We start from the raw sequence: 19,487 nt of genomic DNA, 5'->3' as shown, positions 1-19,487 counted from the left end.
TTTGAAGTGGCATGGTGGACTATAGGTCATATCCTAGCCATTAGCATTTACGTTTCAGTAGCAAATACTGGGGTTGCATAATGTTACGTGATCAGAATTCTAATTTTAACACAAATTAATTGTGTATTTTTTTCCCTGTGGGAGCAAATATATAACTGATTTTCTACACTTCCTACCATGTAGTGTATTCAAACCCCATAAATCCTAGAGAAACTAAAAGAATCCTTTCCACTATTTATTTTCAGAGTCTCTCACCATTAGCTTATTCTTCAGAAAGACTGTTTTTCTAAACCCTGCCTTCCCTTCTTCCTCCCAGGTCAATGCTGCATTCTTCTACCGTGGCAAGTTGATGGGGGATTTTGAGACTCCAGTTCAGGCAAAGTCTTCCCCACACCCAGTGTGACACTTACATGAGGAAACCTGGCACTTTGTCCAACACAACCTTTCCCAAAAGAGTGACAAGAGAGTACTCCTGGGTTAAACTCCTAACTACTATAAAGTAACATGTTAGCACTAAGGAAATTTTTTTTCTGGAACTCACTCACTTTTTCCTACCCCAGCTCTCCCAGCGTTACTAGGAATCCCTACAGAACTTGGGCCAAGCTGAAAACCATAAGTGAAAAGGAATGCGAATCACCAGCCTTAGAACCACTCCTAACTTCACAATGTTTAATTAGTTTATCACCTAAACCACTAATGGCATGTCCACAGATCTTGTGCCTCTATCTTCCCCTCCAGATTCACACATTTTAATCCTTTTGAACCAAGGCATTATTAGGCTACATCACACACGGCTTCATCCATCATTTCTATGCTTGATGTTCTTTTAATATCCTGTTCCTGTCAGAGTGCAGCAGGAACTTGTGAACTGTGTCATCAGCTCAAAGAAGTAGATGTGGGGCAAAGGTACCATAGGAAGGCGACATCTCTGCACTGTTTCTGTGTTAACTAGGACTCAAAGAGACTGCATGCTGTTCTCAGGCTGGTATTTTTGTTCCCCTTGCTTGGGGTAATTCAGGTTGGGCCACATTCCAGGTTTCCTGTCGGTATGAGGGTCCCTTGTTCCCTGCATAACTGCCTCTGCTATGCATGTCATCAGTTGGACTGGTTGTGTTGACTAAAAAGCAAGTGAGGAGTTAGGGGACACGATACGTGCTGCCTTCACAGTGGGCAGAAACTCCATAAATGGTTCTTGGCACTGGTGGAAAATGCTGCTCTCCACCCATAGCAGGAAGCACACACCTCCTTCCTCTACAGTGCTAATACACACCTGGCCTTCCCTTGTGTCTCTCCTCCCCTGCTAGAGGCTGCGGTGGGTGTTGTGCCCCTCTTCCTTCCTGGAAGGAGAACTTTTGAAAAGACCTGCAGCAAGGTGCTGCAACTATGTGGTGGTGGAAAAGCTCGGTATTCCAGATGTGGTCTGAGTGCTGCAGAGAATGGTAATCGCTTCCCTACCTCCTGGCTGTGCTCCTGCTCAGTCCAGTGTGATGTTAGCCTTCATTGCTTGCCTGGTTGTCTCGAGGACAGCAGGCCCTTTTCTGCAGAGCTGCTTCCCACACCAGTATCCTGCCTGGTGTTAGTCCGTCCCAGGTACCATTTGCCCTGGTTGAATTTCATGAGTTTCTTTTCAACCCATGTCTCCAGTCTGATTCCCTCTGAATGGCAGCTCTACCCTTTACCACATTGACCAGTCCCACCAATTTGCTATCATCTGCAAACTTGATGAGAGGGCCCTCTGTTATCTCCTCTAGGCATTGATAAAGACGTTTAACAGGTCAGGTCCCAGGACAGACCCCTACAGTACTACACTTCTTACTGGCCTCCAGGTAGAGTAGAGCCCATTAACTTCTGTCCTCTGAGCCCTATCATCCAAACAGTTTTTTACTCATGTGATTGTCCATCCATCTATCCATCCCACCATAATGTCCTAATTCGGATACAAGATTGTGGTAGATGGTGTCCAAAGCCTTGCTATTGGTGAGGCATGATTCACCCTTGGTAAATGTATGCTGACTGTTCCTCATCACCTCCTCTTTCCTGCCTTCAGAAACATGTTCCAAGATGACATAGATTTCCACATGCACTGCAGTGAGGCTGATCAACTGACAGCTTCCCTTTGGGATTTTTTCAAGAAGGGCACAATAATTGCCTTTCTCCAGTCACTGGGGGCATCTCTCAGTCTCCATGAGCTTTTGTCATGGTTTAAGCCCAGCTGGCAACCCAGAAACCACACAGCCACGCACTCACTCACCCCCTTCCTCCCTCCCGCTCCTGGAGGGATTAGGGGAGGAGAATCCAAATAATGTAACTCCCATGGGTTAAGATAAGAACAGCTCAGTAACTAAGGTATAACACAAACTACTACGGCTACCACCAATAATAATGATAAGTGAAATAACAAGGGAAGAGAATACAATCACTCACCACCCGCCGACCGATACCTAGCCTGACCCGAGCAGTGATCTAGCCCTTCTGGGTAACTGCCCCCAGGTTATATAGTGGGCATGATGTGCTGTGGTATGGAATACCTCTTTGGTTAGTTTGGGTCAGGTGTCCTGTCTCTGCTTCCTCTCGGCTTCCCCTCCTCCCTGGTAGAGCATGAGCCTCAGAAAGTCCTTGGTCAGAGTAAACATTACTGAGCAGCAACTAAAAACACTGGTGTTATCAGCACTGTTCCCAGGCTGAAAGTCAAAAACATAGCACTGCACCAGCTACTAAGAGGGAGAAAAAAGACTGCTACTGCTGAACCCAGGACAGATTTCAAAGATAGAAATGCAGCTTTGCAGTGACAACAGCCAGCTGCATCAGCATCCTGACATGCAGCTCAGTTGACCCTATGCATTTTTATGGGTCAGGTTCTCCCAAGTAATCCTTAACTTGATCCTCACCCACTGATGGCAGTTCTCCTCTTTGAATGCACAGAGAGCTGGGAGACCATGATGGCAGATCTGAGGCAAAGATGGCTCTGGGTACCATAGCCTTACCTGTTTCCTGTGTTCCTAGGTGATTTGCCGCATTCAGGAATAAGCCCACAGTTTCCTTTATCAGCCTTTTCCTCTTGGAGTTGTGGCAGAAACTCTTCTTGTCGCCCTTGAGAACCCTTTAAAACTCTAGTTGAGCTTTGACCTCAAAAAGAGACTGTATGTAATTCCTTTGGACATATGCAGCAGTTTCTGCATCAGCTCGGAAACCTGAGTTAGCTACTTTGATGGTGGAACTGTATAGAACAACAAGCACCGAGGCTATTAAGAAATGTAATATCTGAATGCCCTGCATAAGCTTCAGTATAAATTGTTCTCTTCTGTATCTGTCTGAAGGCAGCTGCTTTGTTCTGCTTTGTCAGGGAAACTGTTAATAATTTAATAACTAAGGGAACTAATGAGGCCTATGGATTTGAGCCTCATGCTCAGACTCTCCAGTGTCTGATGAAGTGTGAATTTTTACTGAAGCTTTTTCCACCCTGAGGGGAAAAAGCCACTCTCATCCATGTGGACTCTCCTGTGACTAATAAAGGGTGAGCTCACACTGCAGCTTTTGCTGTACAGGAAGTACAGGTAAGGTGAGTACCTTACCAGTACCTAGCCCTAGTTTAATGGCACCTTAGGAAAACATGGAACTCTGAAGATATCTACCCCCTAATTCAGATTTGACAAGCGGGCTTGGGAATTACTAGGGAGAATGGACAGACTGTCAAAGGCAGGTCCAAAGTCATTTAAGCCTCATGCATTTTGAAACATCCCAACTTTTTTCTGCTTTGCATTTCAAACACATTTCATTGGAAAGGTACACAATAATTTACATTATTAGCCTAATTTTTGAAACAGGTGAACTGTAATGATTCATCTTTTGAAAAACATATTACTCCTCAAGTACTGCAGACTAACAATTTCACGTTTATATGTGCCATACTTTTCATGGATGGCTTACATGTTTAGTATCTTATACAAAATAAGGTTGTTTCTAATGTAAGCCAGTAAGACTTCTGTAAAAACAAATTTTATCTACCATTTTCTTTCTATAGTAGACTAAGCTTGGATTTAGCAAAGAGGAATGCTGTCTGGTCTGATTTGGATGCATATATGCCATGAGCAACCTCTTCAATACATGCATGAGGCTGCTGCTGTCACCTTTCCTAGACAAATACATTCAGTCCAATGACTGATGAATGAGGTGTGTTTCCCTGTGGCATAGCTAATGTATATTAGTTATCCTGTTTTAAACCAACACAAAGGCATTTTTATTGTGAGGTAAACCAGGTGAGGCCAACCAAAGGCAGCAGCATAGGGCTGACCTCCTCTACCAACCTATCTGCAGCTTGTCTGATTTTACAGGCATGTAGCTACCACATTAATTAAGTTTTCACTGTGAAAAACCTCACAAAACCAAAACAAGGTCCTGCACCACTGAAGACAAAGCACAGTGTAAGTGGCTGTATATGTGACAGGAGATTTATGCTGGCCTGGTGAGGAAATGGTATCGTTCTCATCCCAGCAGTGTGTGATTCAATGTAAGTAGTAATAAAACTGCCTGAAGGCAAATAAGCTTGTACTGAATTCCAGCCCACTGAAACTACCAGACTTTTTCCACTACCTGTGCTCTCCCCTTGAGTGCTGCAAGTATACTTCTTGGCCTCTTTTACCTCTTCCTAGTCTCAAACGCATTTGTCTACAAAGACTCATCCCACTGAGTAAAAGAACTATTGAGCAAGTAACAGAACTAAAGAACAAGTGACCTAAAGTATCGTATTTCACACCACCTATACCGCAGGTGAGAACAGTCTTTCTTTTCCCCCCGAAAATGTATCCTTTTCCATCCACCTGTCCTCCCACATAAGCAAAGACACACACAAACATGCTAAATGGTTGAGTACGTCTGAGCGTGATGCCCTGTGTGCTACTGCAACAGATAATGTGATCTCTAGCAAATATAAAAAGGTCCTTTATGCCAAAATATTTTGCAAAGGGAGACTTAGTAGCACAGAACTGAAGAGGCACTACAACATCCATGTGTATATAGCCTCTGTAAGATGTGCCATCTCCAACATGCAAATGAAACCCAAACAGAAAAGCTAGTGGAAATCATAGCTATTATTAACTAGGAAGTGAGAGACAGAATCTAGTCCGAAATTCCAGCAGATAATAAACATTAGGTGTCATCTGACTGAAGTAGTCTCAGGAATTCAACAGGCACATGCTACACACCAGTACAAATCCAGGCTTGAGAAATCAGTGATGACCAGGCAGCCAGAGGTGATGGGCTGGTTATTGCAGTCTCTTGAATTAGACCCTCCTTGTAAATTCACCAATCAGTCATGCTTTATTGGTGTAAAAATTGGGAATCAGGCCTGCTGAACGGTATAAATGACAACAAAATGAAGAAATTTTCATTCTCATTAGGAAACAGTGATCAGAATCCATACATCCTGAAATCTTGTTTTTTTTTTTAATTTCTCTTTTGAAACCTTAAAATATGAAATCATAAGGTCCTTTCCATTATTTATGATCACACTATTTCAGTTATTTCCTGAACTGTATTTTCTAGTTTATTCACAAATGATTGGTTTCAACCTAGGAAATTCTAGGCTAATTCAATAGCCCTTGATGAAAGTGTAATGTAAGCTATTCATGAAGAAATGACATACACATTTTGTCAAAGCATAGGGAAAACTAAGAAGCATTTATCAAACATTTTCTTAAAATTGGGCTTCACTGTATTTCCTCCCCATATACCTTGATTGGCCATTTCTATTACAAAAAAAGAAAAATAAAGTACTTTGAAAAGTGCTACTTTTAAATATTTCCTTTCCCTTGATATTCAAACATTTTCTTTCCTTGATATCTGGAGGAAAGTCTTGCATTATTTCTGATGCTCCAAGCAACCTCTTTGCTCATACTACTTAGCACATAGGAGCCTGAATACTTCTGTGGCACAATGGCTCAAGGTTTTTCCTTCCCCTTCACTACACGTACGGCTGTTTCCCCCTGAAATACTTACCAGGCTCATGCCCTGCCCTATTTTCTCCTACTAGCCTCAATGTCACCCTTTCATCTCACTAGCCCCAACTGACCTCCATCCACTACCCGCCTCGATCCCGTCCCCACCATCACAGCGGAACCCAACGCAGCGCGCCTCGCTGCCCGCACACCATCGCAACCTGGGCGAGCTGCCCAGGACGCAAGGGGCACCTTTTCTGTACTCTCATTAATAGCCTATTATTTCTACTCCTTTCACCTGCGATCGCACCAGCGGTTGGCCATTTCACTGCATTTAATTAGCCCTCCAGAAAAGGGGGGCGGCCGCCATCTAAGCGGCGGGCCAGGGAACTTCGTCTTCCCTCCTCTGAGCTCTTATTTGTTCCATTTCCAGGCCGAATTGCTCAGGACATGGAGGCAGCCGCAGAGAAAGCAGGTCCCGGAACTTATCCTCTTCCCCACTGCCGCCAACTCACCCCTCTTCCGCTTAGCTGTTCCCTCCTGCCCTACCCTCACGCTGCTGCTCCTCACCCTTCCCGCCCGCCATTGGCCCGCCCGTGACGGCAATGGCGCGGCCTCTTAGTCGCGCAGGCGCAGCGCAGCGCTGCGCGGCTCGCGGGCTCGCGCGGGTGTCCGTTGCCCCGCCTCGCCCTCGCTTCCCCCCCTCCCCCCCCCCCCCCCCCCCTTCCTCCCCCAATGGCGCGGCCTCTTAGTCGCGCAGGCGCAGCGCAGCGCTGCGCGGCTCGCGGGCTCGCGCGGGTTCCCCGCTCCGCCTTGTACTTGTTGTCGCTTGAGTCAAAAAGAGATAAACAAGGGAGGCGAAAGCTCTCCTGTTATGGAGTCGGTCCGGTCACGGGTGCGCTTGGGGGGAATGACGGTGCATCTTGCCCCTCGGAACCGGGTGCGTAGCCAACAGGTTCTCTGAATGCAAGCGGGTGGCTTTCTCCGCGGAGCTGGAACGTGTTCCTGACGGAGCAGTTATAGCACAAGTATCTTTGTGGATACATGTATTACTTCCGTCAATACGCTTCTTGTACTGAATTTGCTGCCTTTGGATCGTTACAGAATCGGTGGGATGAGTAGGTGAGCCCTGGATAGAGGTCTTGGTGCTTTCTGCTAGGTACGTTTTGGCACCCAGATGGTACTCCACTGGTTATATTTATGGAAGATGATGTTTGTGGTTGATGTACAGTCTTGGTAATAGCTGAAGGACAGACCTATGTGGTTCAGTTTGGTAGGGGATTTTGTTTGGTGTTTTTTCCTTTTTTTTTTTTTTTTTAATTTTTTCCTAATAAGTACACTGGATAAAGTATTGGGGAGTATCCACCAGGAAAAAAGCCTGTATTGACCAGAGGATGGCTGGAGACAAATGTGACCTATTTTCAGATTGAATAGTTTTATTGGTATGGGCTTAATTTAAGGCCCCTGCCAACCCAAACCATTCTGTGATATGATTCTGTACTGAAACACTTGTGAAGGGGAGAACCCTTTACAAAAGCATATGGGCATATAAAAAGCTTTGGGTTTTTGCTTATATGAAGATAGTTTCTTACTGATCATCTTGCTTTCAAGGGCTTATTAAGAGCAGATATGCAAAGAAGTGGTTTCCTTAATGGTACCATTGCAGTTCCTGGGGCTGAAGTGTATTATATGGTTTACAGCCATCTAGCATGAATGAATTGCATGTAAATCTGCTTACGCCTGCCCTCTGTAGTGCAGTCACTACTTAGTCATATAGGCTGCTTTTTGGAGTTGTTTATTATGGATCTATTTAGATCGTCAGGCTCTGGGGAAGGACCAGTTTAATGAATCTCAGCAAAATGAATTCTATATAGAGGTGTTTACAGGAAAATATTTATTAGGTTGGAAATAAGCAGGTCTTGCAAGGCATGCACCATTAGGAACTGGGTTACTGAAGGGTTGGGATTTTTTTGATCACTGTATATCACAGGAAGTGGGAATTTGGCTGGTGGTTTTGTGCTATTGCTAATCCTTAGAAAGAACAAATCTTAAATAAACTTGCAAGAGCTAACAGTCATTTCTACAGAACGTAATCGGATTTTACGTTAAGGAACATGTTGAAATGTTAACTTAAATAGGCTAATAGCTGCCCCTTTTACTTCTAGTGCATGAAAGCATCTAGATTTAGAGACTTAACCATTCAAGTTAAGGAGGAGAATGTCCAGTCTTGTCTCACATTTTTCCAGAATGGTGCAAATGACCAGGAGGGTGGTAGAATGATTTTTCAAATGTTTGGGAAAAGAAGCTAACCTGAATGCTAGAGTAATGCCTGGGAGCCCATGTATCATTTAAGACAGCACATGCATCTGGCTTTTTTAAGAGAATCTTTGTGATCCACACCTGAAGCTTCCAACAAACACAGGGAAGAGGGAAGATGACATTGTAAGTGGACTTAGTGATAAACTGCTCTGGGGTTACATGTGGGATTTTCTCTTTGGCTGTTTTTTTGGTTTTGCACAATTAAGAAGCAGGAAAGTACAGGTACTTTTGTACAGTCATCTGGCTGTGCAAACTGATATTCTCATGTGCTCTGGGTGGTTACACTGTAGATACATAGTCTGCTCTCTGAATATTCTAAACAAATAGCATGTTAAGAGTGTGCATGTCAATAGGCTACTGCAGATACTATTCTGCTTATAATAGTCCTCTTCCTTGCGCACTGTTCTGACCAACCTGATCTCTTCTAAAGCTCTAACTTGCTGCCTTCAATATCTTATTCAAATAATTTTGCAGTCTACACCTTCAGTGTATCATGGTACTTTTTATTCTACTAGCAACTGTAATGCCAAACCAGTGCCTTTGTCTTGCTTTGCCTGCCCTGCTTTCAAGGGCACAATATCCTGGTGCAGCTAGGTTTTCCTCAGAATCTCTCATGAAATAATGCACTTTTTCTTGGGTTTTGTCTGCTTTCAAAATTCCGCTGGAATGCTGTAACTGTATTGATGAACTGTTCATTCCTACTTAATAGTGTTTTCTAATTATGTTTTAAAATAAGAAATGGATGAAATGTGGTTCAGATCAGGGACACTACCTTTTGTATATCAGGTTGAACTGTAGTTTATTATGAATATAGTAGTATTAAATTTCATGCACTCTTCACTTTAGTAACCTGTGAGGTTCTGTGCATCTTCCTTATCAAGCTATTTTCAAGCACTGAACTGGAATGCTGCAGCTTCTGTAATAATGTAAAGTAGCTGTTGTTTTAATACACATAACAGTATTATGTAAGAGTTTAAGAGGATTTGAAAAACTGTGTGTTCACTTGCAATTCTAGGATAACTTACCCTGGCAGAGTTCTAGTATATATAAGTTGGTAATTCACCAATGTTAAAACTGAATGAGGGAAAAGTGCTCTGTATTTTTTTTTTTTTTGTACTTGTGAAATATAAAACAGAGCATGTTCACTTTCTGTGAAGCTGAATCTCTCAGTTTACAGTGATCTTCAACAGTGTTGGGACATAAATGCTGCACTGAATTTGACAGCCTGGTTGTTACTCTTCATGTATCATTCTGTGTTTTCTGCAGCAGTCTACTATCTAGTTACTGGCTGGCCTTAAACCAACTTTACTTGAGAGATAAGATGATAGCCTAGACTTCTGTAATTTTAGTTCGTGTTGAATCATGGTGAATTTCAGGTGTCTGACAGTTACTAACTGGTAAGGATGCTATAGGATTAGAATGCTATAAATGAGGATGAAGTATAGGCTGGAGATTGGAGTAGATCTGATTCTTAAGGTTTAAGTAGTTTGTATCCTAAATGGAAAATGTCAGTATCTCAGTGGCAAGTTAAGTCAATTCTGCACTTAAGTTTTATGTTAGCAAAGGTATTGCTAAACAAATGAAGCTGTCTTCATATTTGAGCTCAGAGATTGTTCTTAAGAAATTTAATAGACATTATTATTGCTCGTCATGGGAGGGAGCCCAGCCAGGACAGCTGACCCAAACTAGTCCAAGAGATATTCCATACCATAGAATGTCATGCTCAGTTACAGAAACTTGTGGAGAGTTGGCTGGGAGCCACCGATTGCTACTCGGGGACAGGCAAAGCATCGGTTAGCAGGTGCCGAGCAACTGTGTTGTGCATCATTTGGGTTTTTTTGTTCTGTTCTTGTTTCTATCCCCGACACCCCATTTCCTTACATTTTTGTTATTGAAATTTTACTTCAATTAAACTGTTCTTACCTCAACCCATGACTTTTTACCTTTTTCCCTGATTCTTCTCCCATCCCATGGGCAGGGGTGGCTTTGTGGTGGTTAGTTGCTAGGGTTAAACCATGACATAGGTATTAACAATATGTATACACGTTTGCATCCGAAAACTCATATTTGACCTAGCATTTGATGCTTTCACCTCCCTTGACACAGAATAAAAACCATGTTTATGATTCTGAATTGACACAGAAAAGATGAAGTTAGGTGTTACAACAGTGGTAACTTGTTAAAATGATAAGGCACACTGGAGTTTTCATTGATTAATGTGGAATGTTTAGGGCTTCTGTTAGTGGTCTCTGCTACACTGTCTTGCATGAGAAAACAATGTGGTCATGTTAATAAATTGACATTTGAAACAGGCAAAGCAATTTTGAGGATTCATGAACATGGAGTAGATGAGGCGATTGCTATAAGAGAGTCTAGATTGGTGGAATAGAAATCAGAGTTGTCTGGTTTTTGTGAAGTTCTTGCAGTAGTTTTTCTGGAAATAAAGGTGTGGTGTTCTGTCTAAAAGATGGTGATACCATCAGGAATCAATGATTTTTGTCTGATATGAAAATTTTCATAGTCAGTTTCATGCCCCTAGTTTTTTGTTGTTGGATTTTTTTTTTAAATTTTTTTTTGGGTGGGGTGGGAAGAGTGTTGTGGTTTAAACCCAGCCACGCAGCTTGCTCTCTCACTCCCCCCCTTCCTCCCTCCCGCTCCTGGAGGGATGGGGAGGAGAATTGAAAGAATGTAACTCCCATGGGTTAAGATAAGAACAGCTCAGTAACTAAGGTATAACACAAACTACTTACTGCTACCACCAATAATAATAATGATAAGTGAAATAACAAGGGAAGAGAATACAGTCACTCACCACCTGCTGACCGATACCTAGCCTGACCCGAGCAGTGATCTAGCCCTTCTGGGTAACTGCCCCCAGGTTATATAGTGGGCATGATGTGCTGTGGTATGGAATACCTCTTTGGTTAGTTTGGGTCAGGTATCCTCTTTCTGCTTCCTCCCGGCTTCCCCTCCTCCCTGGCAGAGCATGAGACTCAGAGTCCTTGGTCAGACTAAGTAGCAACTAAAAACACTGGTGTTATCAGCACTGTTCCCAGGCTGAAAGTCAAAAACACAGCACTGCTACAGCTACTAAGAAGGAGAAAAATGACTGCTATTGCTGAACCCAGGACAAAGAGTATATTCATAAATGAACATTCTTGACTGTTTAAAATGAGGCTTTGAAGGACTAAATCAAATCCAGTGGCTTTTTGTACTTGTCTGTATTGAAGATGGTTTTCACAGAGATACCAACTATCTAGTGAGGCTCTACAACACAGTTCTCATATTTTAGTTTGCTCTTTGCTGGTGTTCTGCAAACCACTCACGACAGCTTTGTAAACCCATGTGAAAGAGGAAAATTTAAACTTTCCATGCTTGATGTGACTGTACTAATCTTCAAGAAAATAGAATGGTAGACAGCAATCTGTAGGTCTCAATGGGAATTTCTTGTCTAAGAAATAAGTGTATTCTCTATTTGGTGATATCCTGAGTCGTGCATTGTAAGTTTAATTTTTCTCATACATCAGAGCTGCCTCAGAGTCTTGCTCTTAGATCTCAGGTAATGCAGGCTTTCATAATTTTCTATTGCAAAATAACATTAGTGACTTTTATTTCTTCTCAAATCTGTAATGCTACCCCTGTCTCCTCCAGGCTTTTGTTTATAGGTTGAAGAGCAATGTTGTATTAAGTTTATTGGCCTGTCAAATTTCTGCTGCTGGCTCTTCACTGGATAATGGACCTTAAGGGTTGAAGTTTTCTTGTTAGGGCTTTATTTTTATTTCTGGATTTATTTTTATTTGTTTTTAATTCTGGAAGAGTTAAGGCTAGGCATCAGTAGCTCTCATGCCTGTAATACATTCTGAAACCGTGAAAAACTGACATTTCACTACAGGTTTGCCAAATGTTTAATGGCAAAGCTTCTGCAATTGGCAGCTCTCATATCTTTCAGAACAAAATTCTGAAGGCTATTTAAAAGTAAGGAATACAGTTAGATCCTGCAGGTTAATTCTTCCTTTATGTTTGGAGCACAGAACTACTTGGTAACTCTTATCTTCATCATTTTAGCTGTAGCCATGCTGAATGGTAGAGAGATTTGCTGATACATCTTGTCATTGTAGTATGAGGTGGATGCTGATGCTGTGGCTAATATGAAAATAAAAGAAGTGCATGTACACCTTGAAAAGATCTAGTGTAGTGTTTTATTATGGAACTTGTCAGGAGCAGGAGAGCTTACGGGGTTTGTAATCAGTAAAGGGGAAGATATGTGTGTATGCATGGTGCAATTTGGTGTGTATGTTCTTCACAGTTCAGTCTTGTAACACTTTGTACCAATGTCTAGCATATTGGCTTTCCCTTATATAAAAGTGATCAAAAACCCTCTTGGGGAAAGCAGTTTGACACACTGGTGAAGGCATCATTATATAAAAGAGTGGCTCATATAGTAACAAAGACTGTTTTTAAAGGCTCATAGATTAGGTTGTGGAGGTATTTTACAGCAGATAAAAATTGACAGGAAATACTGGAAAAAATGTGGAAAATTATACTTGCACAGTTTATATACTGAGTTGATATTTGCTTTCAGATTCTAATGGTCTGTACAAATTATTTTCAGAGTAAAAAATTGCTTCTGGATCTCTGATCAGTTTATGTCAAATTTTGGTTTCCTATTTCTAAGATGACTAGCAACATAAGTCTTACTCTTACCATATAATTGTGTAGTAAATAAATAATTGCTATAGATGCTTTTACTCATCTGAGACAAAAGAGAGCAAAAGGAGAAATAGAGTGAAAATTATTTAATGTGTCTTTTGGATGTGTGTAGTGTATGCATCCACTGAACTAGTCATCCTAAACTCCTGTTACAGAAAATGAAAATGTGTGCTTCTAAGAAATGATTCATTTGATCTGTTTAGCTATCTGCTTCAGGGTGCAATTTGTTTTATCATCGACTCTTATCCGTGTTGAGTGAATCTTCATTTATCCTGAAGGGAGACAGGAATGGTTAGCTGTGGACAGAGATTACTTTAGCTTTCATGTCTGTTAGCCTGATAATGCAGGGAAGTTTTTACATTGATAGTATTATAACATTTTGTTGAAATGGGACCTTGAGTCTTAATTTTCTAAAGAAGCTAATACACACATTAAGGTAAGATGCATTAGGCTGGTCTTATATGTAATGTATAATCTAATAAAAATTTTTGAACAGGATGAATTACTGAAAGAAAAACTAGTGTTTCTGAAACATGCTGTTTTTCTAAACAGATCCATTAGAGATCTATTCGTCCATCTCTTAAAGATGGTTGAGTCACAGTACTGTTGTTAAGCTTCTCAATAGTATGCTTGTGATACTACAAAACAACTTCTGCAGATCTCTGTTACAGAAGCTGTTTGAAGTATTTTGTGAGATAGGGTATTTGAGTGTCTATGGAAGGAAGGCTCTGTTTACTGGCCAGCTGTTTACTGGCAAATGTTGACATTGCATAAAATGAGTATGAAGGGCGTAGCTGCATTCTGGTATAGTTAGGGAAAATGGCATTTTTAAAAAAAAACATAATTAGCCACATGGATTATATGCTGCTAATGGTTAGTAATCTCACCAACTAGAAAACCCAGTGCTGAAAAATAAACTCATAAAGGACTTGAGATAATGTGAATAAAAGGAAAGGCAGATATTTTTTGTGATATAACTGTCTTTTAAGTGTTTTTCCTCAGGCTGTAGTTCTGCTTGCTGGCAAAGTATGGCTGGTTGAAATTTTGTGTGCTGCAGTTTGCAGCTCCTCCATTGGTAGAAATGGACATGAGGTCAGACTGTAAACTGGATCAATGAAATGATCTGTCATTAAAGATAGCAGTTTGGAGTGTGATGGTAAGTAGATGTGTTAAATCTGGAAGTTTTGGGCAGTTCCGTTTATATTTTGCTCCAGAAGTTTTACTGATGTAACTAAGGAAACAGCTGCAAAGAAAGGGTCTTAAAGAGGCTTCAGCTTGAAAACTGGTACCTTGTGAAACTGCACTATTGGTTGATCCTTAAGTGCTTTCAAAATTCTGCTTTCTTATTCCAGAGAGCAACTAAGAAAAAGAAATTACTTTTCTGAAACGTATTTGTATTGTAACTGTGATCCTTTAAGTAGCCTATTTAAATTGTGATCAAGCTTGTATCTATGCACTGTGACAGCTTTGCATCCATTTCCTACTACTGAACTATTCTTAATTTTGTATGTTCCGTTCAAACCATATGTGGGTGTGAGATCCTTGTGTTTAGCTGCGGGAGATTCATGTCTGAAGTTTTATTTTAAACCCACAGAATTAAAGGTTAATTGGTCTGTTACTGTGGAGACTTTATGTTAAACTGTTAATGAATCTGTATTAATTTTATTTCTGCTAATGGGGCTGCAACATTAGTGACCATAGTTTATCTTCCGTTTCTGTCAGCTTTTGTCCTATGGAGTACTGTATGATGTATTACTCCATGGCTTAACTATAATTGATTTTTGCTGGAATTTTGTGCCAGCAATGTTGTTGTGTATTCTGTCATTTAGAGATAAATCAGTTGTTGAGTTTGTACAAAGATGGTTGAGAATATGCCAAGTGAACAAAATAATTAGTATAAATCTTTCCTTACTGCTGAGTGTTGTAGTTACTTCAGTTCAGACAAGCTGCATTCTGTTACATCTGGCTGGGTTTACTCTCTCCTTTTTGCTCTGCCAGGGATGGAACCTTCTTGAATTTAAGATAGAACAGCAAATTCAAAATTGACTGGTGCTTTTTTACCTCCATCTTCCTTATCTCTTTCAGTAACATTTTTTGCCATGCACTAAAAAAGCTGTCTTGTCTGTAGGTGTTGTTTTTGAACCCAAGACTTAACAGAAAATCTCTCTTAAAGCCATGTCTCCTCAGAGAGTAAAGATTTTTCATGATAACTTGGTAACTTCAATTGCATAGGGATCAAGTGTCTGTTTTTTGACACAACTTTAAAGTTGTTTTTTAAATTTAAGTGATGCTAAGTAGATACTAAACTACTCCAGTTTAGCATAAAGTATTGAGTATAGAATGCATTAGAAGTAAAACAGATTTGTAAGGAAGTGTTATGTCCTAATGGCAGTTAAAAAAGTTGTCTTTAAGTGCTCTTTTTTATTTCTTAAGAAGCTATCAAGACAGGAATTTTATAAAGCATGTTTCTGTGGGGGAGAGTGGTGGTTTTTTGTTTTGTTTTTTTTTTCTTCTTTCTTTAAATGCTTGCAGTCTTTTTAGGATTGAGACTTGAGCCACACAGTCGCACAACCATATGTGGAACAGCTGATTACTATCTCCCCTATTGCTTCATACAGGTTAAGGTTAAGTGGTTTTTGCATGTATATATAGACTGTTTTTCATTAGCCTTTATTTTGGGGGTTAGGTCAGTATGACAGAACGTTGTAAAACAATAATAAAACATTAAATGAAAACATTATGTCAGTGCTCAGTAGTAGTAGAAAAAAAAAGAGTAACCTCTAAAAGGAGTGACAGACTAGGACTTGAACAAGATTGAACTGAATCTGGGAAGAGAGGAAGCTAAAACTGAGTTGCTTGAGGCAAGGTAAATAGAGTATGATAGTTCCTGTTTTGGACCAGACAGTGAATTAGAAGATGCACAGGTTATCAGGGGATTAAAAACAAGAGGAAGTGGTTCTTCTCACAGCACGTAGTTAAGTGAGTTAACCCTTGTTGCAGGATGTTCTTGATACTGAAAATTCACATGCCTTAATAAAGCACCTGTCCAGTTTCATGAGGGCTGGGGTGGAATCTGTCAGGCATTATTAAACAAGAAGCCACTGTGCTCTGATGTAAAGAAGGTTTTAAATCTTTTTCATTGTTTACTGTGTTTGCCTTTGTACTATGTTCTTCCCTGTGCAACCTGTAATGGATAGGAGAGTGTTTGGCATGGGTGTTCAGTTTAATGTAGCATGTTCTAAACTAGTTTTGTACTTTCTGAAATAAGGATGAGATGGTATTACATGATTCACTGGGAATAGTAGGGGAAACTTTGTAAGATGAGCAGTATGGGATGAGATGGGAAGCAGATAATGCCAACCCCAGTTTTGATTCTGTGGCATCTTCCAGTGAAATGGTTTTTGGAAGAGCATCTGAAGCACATAGAGCTTAGTAGCAGAATGAAAGGGTACAGTAACACAAAACGCGGTGAAGTTTTTAAAGCATGATCATAATCTTTAAAGAAGAGCCCCACAGCCCAGTGTTTGCAATTGTTACACTTACCCTGTTCTTTGTCTAAGTTATGAGGTTTCAGAAGTTGATTGATTTAATTCAAATTTTACAGGGGTGGAGGTCTCAAACTGAATTCCCACGGACTTAATGGAAGTAGACAGCTGCATAGAGAAGAGGTTACACCATGGCTCCTTCCTGAGAGAAGCAGTAAGGTGAGATTGCTAAACATCAGAGAATCCTCATAGGACCCCCAACCTTGTAATTGAATCCATATGAAACCAGGTTCATTAGTTTCACTGCCTGTGAAATAACTTGTTTAGCAGGGAGTGGTTTTAATCTAATGCTTACATTTTTGACTTGAGAATAAGTAATGTAAGGGTCAGTTTGTTTGCCAGATTCATTTTTAGAGGTTTTTTTTTCTGAAGTTCAGTTTTGAAATGGAAAATACATGCTAAAGAGCTGTTTTCTGTATTTTGAGTTGGCAATAAGCCCTCTAATTTTAATATTTCTAGCTACTTTGCACTCAAAGTGGGAGAAATGGTTAGCTTTTTGATAGCTACAGATTTTTATGTAAATCTCAATCTAAGTTAAAGATGCAGGAAAAGTTCTGGGAAAGTTTTGAATGTGAAAAAAAGAAAAAAATGGCAATGGGACATAAGACCTTAAAAACCAGGTTTGAATATGAATGTTTTATAAGTTGTATCTTGTTTGCTTAAATGCCAAATTAACTGGTAAGAGGGAGTTCAGCATAAGTAAGCTGAACCATTGAGTTCCCTTCCTTTCCTTTACACTTTTTTCCCCTTCTGACTCATTTTCAGGACTGCTGAACATATGCAGCCTGCATGCAAACTTTTTATCACCAGTTTTTGTAACTCCAGTCAAAATATTTAAGAAGACGTTTTTGTTTAGCACTAAGAGTACATCCAAGCCAAATGTTTCATTTCAGCCTATAAAGCTTTGTTTGTTGTAATTTCAGTATTGATTGATAATGCTCAAACTAGAGTAACAAAATTAAGCCTTCTATGTCAGTCTGAGCTTGCTAAACAAGAAGCTGTTAAAAGGGAGAAAGTATTCAAAAATTTGTATTACTGCTGTTTCATGCTACAACATGAAGGAATATGTCAAAACTAAGTAAATTAAGCATGTTCATCTTGTCAGTGTTCTGTGCTGCCTGGCTGGTTTCTGATGTAGCTGTAAAAGTTACATATTTCAGATTTGCCAATTTTAACAGTCCTCATAATGCTGACTTTTTCAAGTGTTGCTTGCAAGGTTTCTAACTCAAAAACATGAAGGCCACTGTTTAAGAGAAATTTTCATTGTTGCACTGTTGTGATTTCAGAAATTTGGTTAACACAACATGGCTTATCAAACCCTTTACAAAAACCCCTGAAGAATTTCATAAGTAATCTGTAAAAATATGCCAGTATGACTTTAGGAGAACTACAGGGTAATATTTTTGTGTATTTTTACACAAATGCGTAATCTTATCCTTTAATTTTTTAGGTACGCTTGGCAGTGACAATGGGCTATTTATTTGCGTCAGATACTCGTATATGAAAAGATCGCACTTCCAAAGAGCTTAAATATTATATCATCTTCTGAAACAGAATGGCAGGCTTCAAGCGAGGATACGATGGAAAAATTGCAGGATTGTATGACTTGGATAAAACTTTGGGCAGAGGCCATTTTGCTGTGGTCAAACTTGCTCGTCATGTCTTTACAGGTGAAAAAGTAGCAGTAAAAGTAATTGACAAGACCAAACTAGACACTTTAGCCACTGGACATCTTTTTCAAGAGGTTAGATGCATGAAACTAGTGCAACATCCCAATATAGTACGGCTGTATGAAGTGATTGATACCCAGACTAAGCTATATCTTATCTTAGAGCTAGGTGATGGAGGAGATATGTTCGATTACATCATGAAACATGAAGAAGGTTTGAATGAGGATCTGGCAAAAAAATATTTTGCTCAAATAGTTCATGCTATATCCTACTGCCATAAACTGCACGTAGTTCACAGAGACTTAAAGCCAGAGAATGTGGTCTTCTTTGAAAAACAAGGACTTGTGAAATTGACTGATTTTGGATTCAGCAATAAATTTCAGCCTGGAAAGAAGCTCACCACAAGCTGTGGATCTCTTGCATATTCTGCTCCTGAAATTTTACTTGGGGATGAATACGATGCACCAGCAGTGGGTATGTCCTTTTTGAATTCACCTATTAATCTAAAGTACAGTGGTGTTGTAGCACTCTGTTTTCTGTTTCAAGATAATGCCCCATGTGAAAGCCAGCTAACTGGCAAGAAATAATTTTATAATCTGGATGAGTTATGGATGAATTAATGTTGGAGCAGCTCTGTTTGAAGGAGATACTCAAACATTTGCAAAAATGCATAAAAGTTCTTTGTGTATGAAGTGATGCAATTGTATGCATTGTAATTAACTTTGCTACTAAGAATGTGAATACAGTGTATATTTGTACTTGTTAAGAGGACCTATCTCCTTTTCAGAGAAGTGCCTGTTTTTAATTTAATGTCCATTGTTCCCCCCCATTGCTGCTGAAAAAAACCCCAAACACCCAGAGTGATTTTCTTAGCTCATTTCAGCTACATAAGCAGCCTGGACTCACACTGTCATTCTTATGTCTTCTGCTGCAAGGTGGTGGGAATCAATTTCTAATAAATACTAATTTGTCTAAACCTAATCAGAGGAGAAGATGGGGAGTTAAAGAAGGCTTTAACACTCCCTTCTCTGCCCTTTTCTTGTCTGAGAAAAAGTAGAGAGTGAGTTTCTAGTTGCTCCCAATTGTTTGAAAGGTAGAAGAAATAGTAATGTGTGGATTTGTCTGTATGTTTCTAGCTGGAAAGTGTGCTAGGCAGACTGCAGATAATTCTCTTGCTCTCTCTGTTAGGTCTACTGCATATGATATTAGAATTAACTTAGAGTTTTTTTTCAAATAGTCGTTAAGCATTAATAAGAGTCACTAGATAATATTCTGTAGTCATATAGGTTACTCCTATCTGTTGGTTGAGA

General features: G+C 40.1%; 1 protein-coding gene across 1 annotated transcript in view; it reads left to right on the top strand.

The window, feature by feature from the left end:
- Nucleotides 1–7,298: 7,298 nt before the first annotated feature.
- Nucleotides 7,299–19,487, top strand: part of SNRK (SNF related kinase) — a 39,924-nt gene continuing 27,735 nt past the window's right edge. The window contains exons 1-3 of the mRNA XM_057413296.1: nt 7,299–7,375; nt 16,567–16,666; nt 17,958–18,651. Coding sequence (XP_057269279.1) covers nt 18,063–18,651 — 589 coding nt within the window. The 5' untranslated portion in view covers nt 7,299–7,375; nt 16,567–16,666; nt 17,958–18,062. The remainder of the gene's footprint in view (nt 7,376–16,566; nt 16,667–17,957; nt 18,652–19,487) is intronic.

The sequence above is a fragment of the Pezoporus wallicus genome, unplaced genomic scaffold (genome assembly GCF_028554395.1).
Source record: "Pezoporus wallicus isolate ANWC-B61680 ecotype Strahan unplaced genomic scaffold, APGP_CSIRO_Pwel_v1 contig_6651, whole genome shotgun sequence".
Classification (NCBI taxonomy): domain Eukaryota; kingdom Metazoa; phylum Chordata; class Aves; order Psittaciformes; family Psittacidae; genus Pezoporus; species Pezoporus wallicus.
This window is presented reverse-complemented; position numbering and strand designations above follow the sequence as displayed.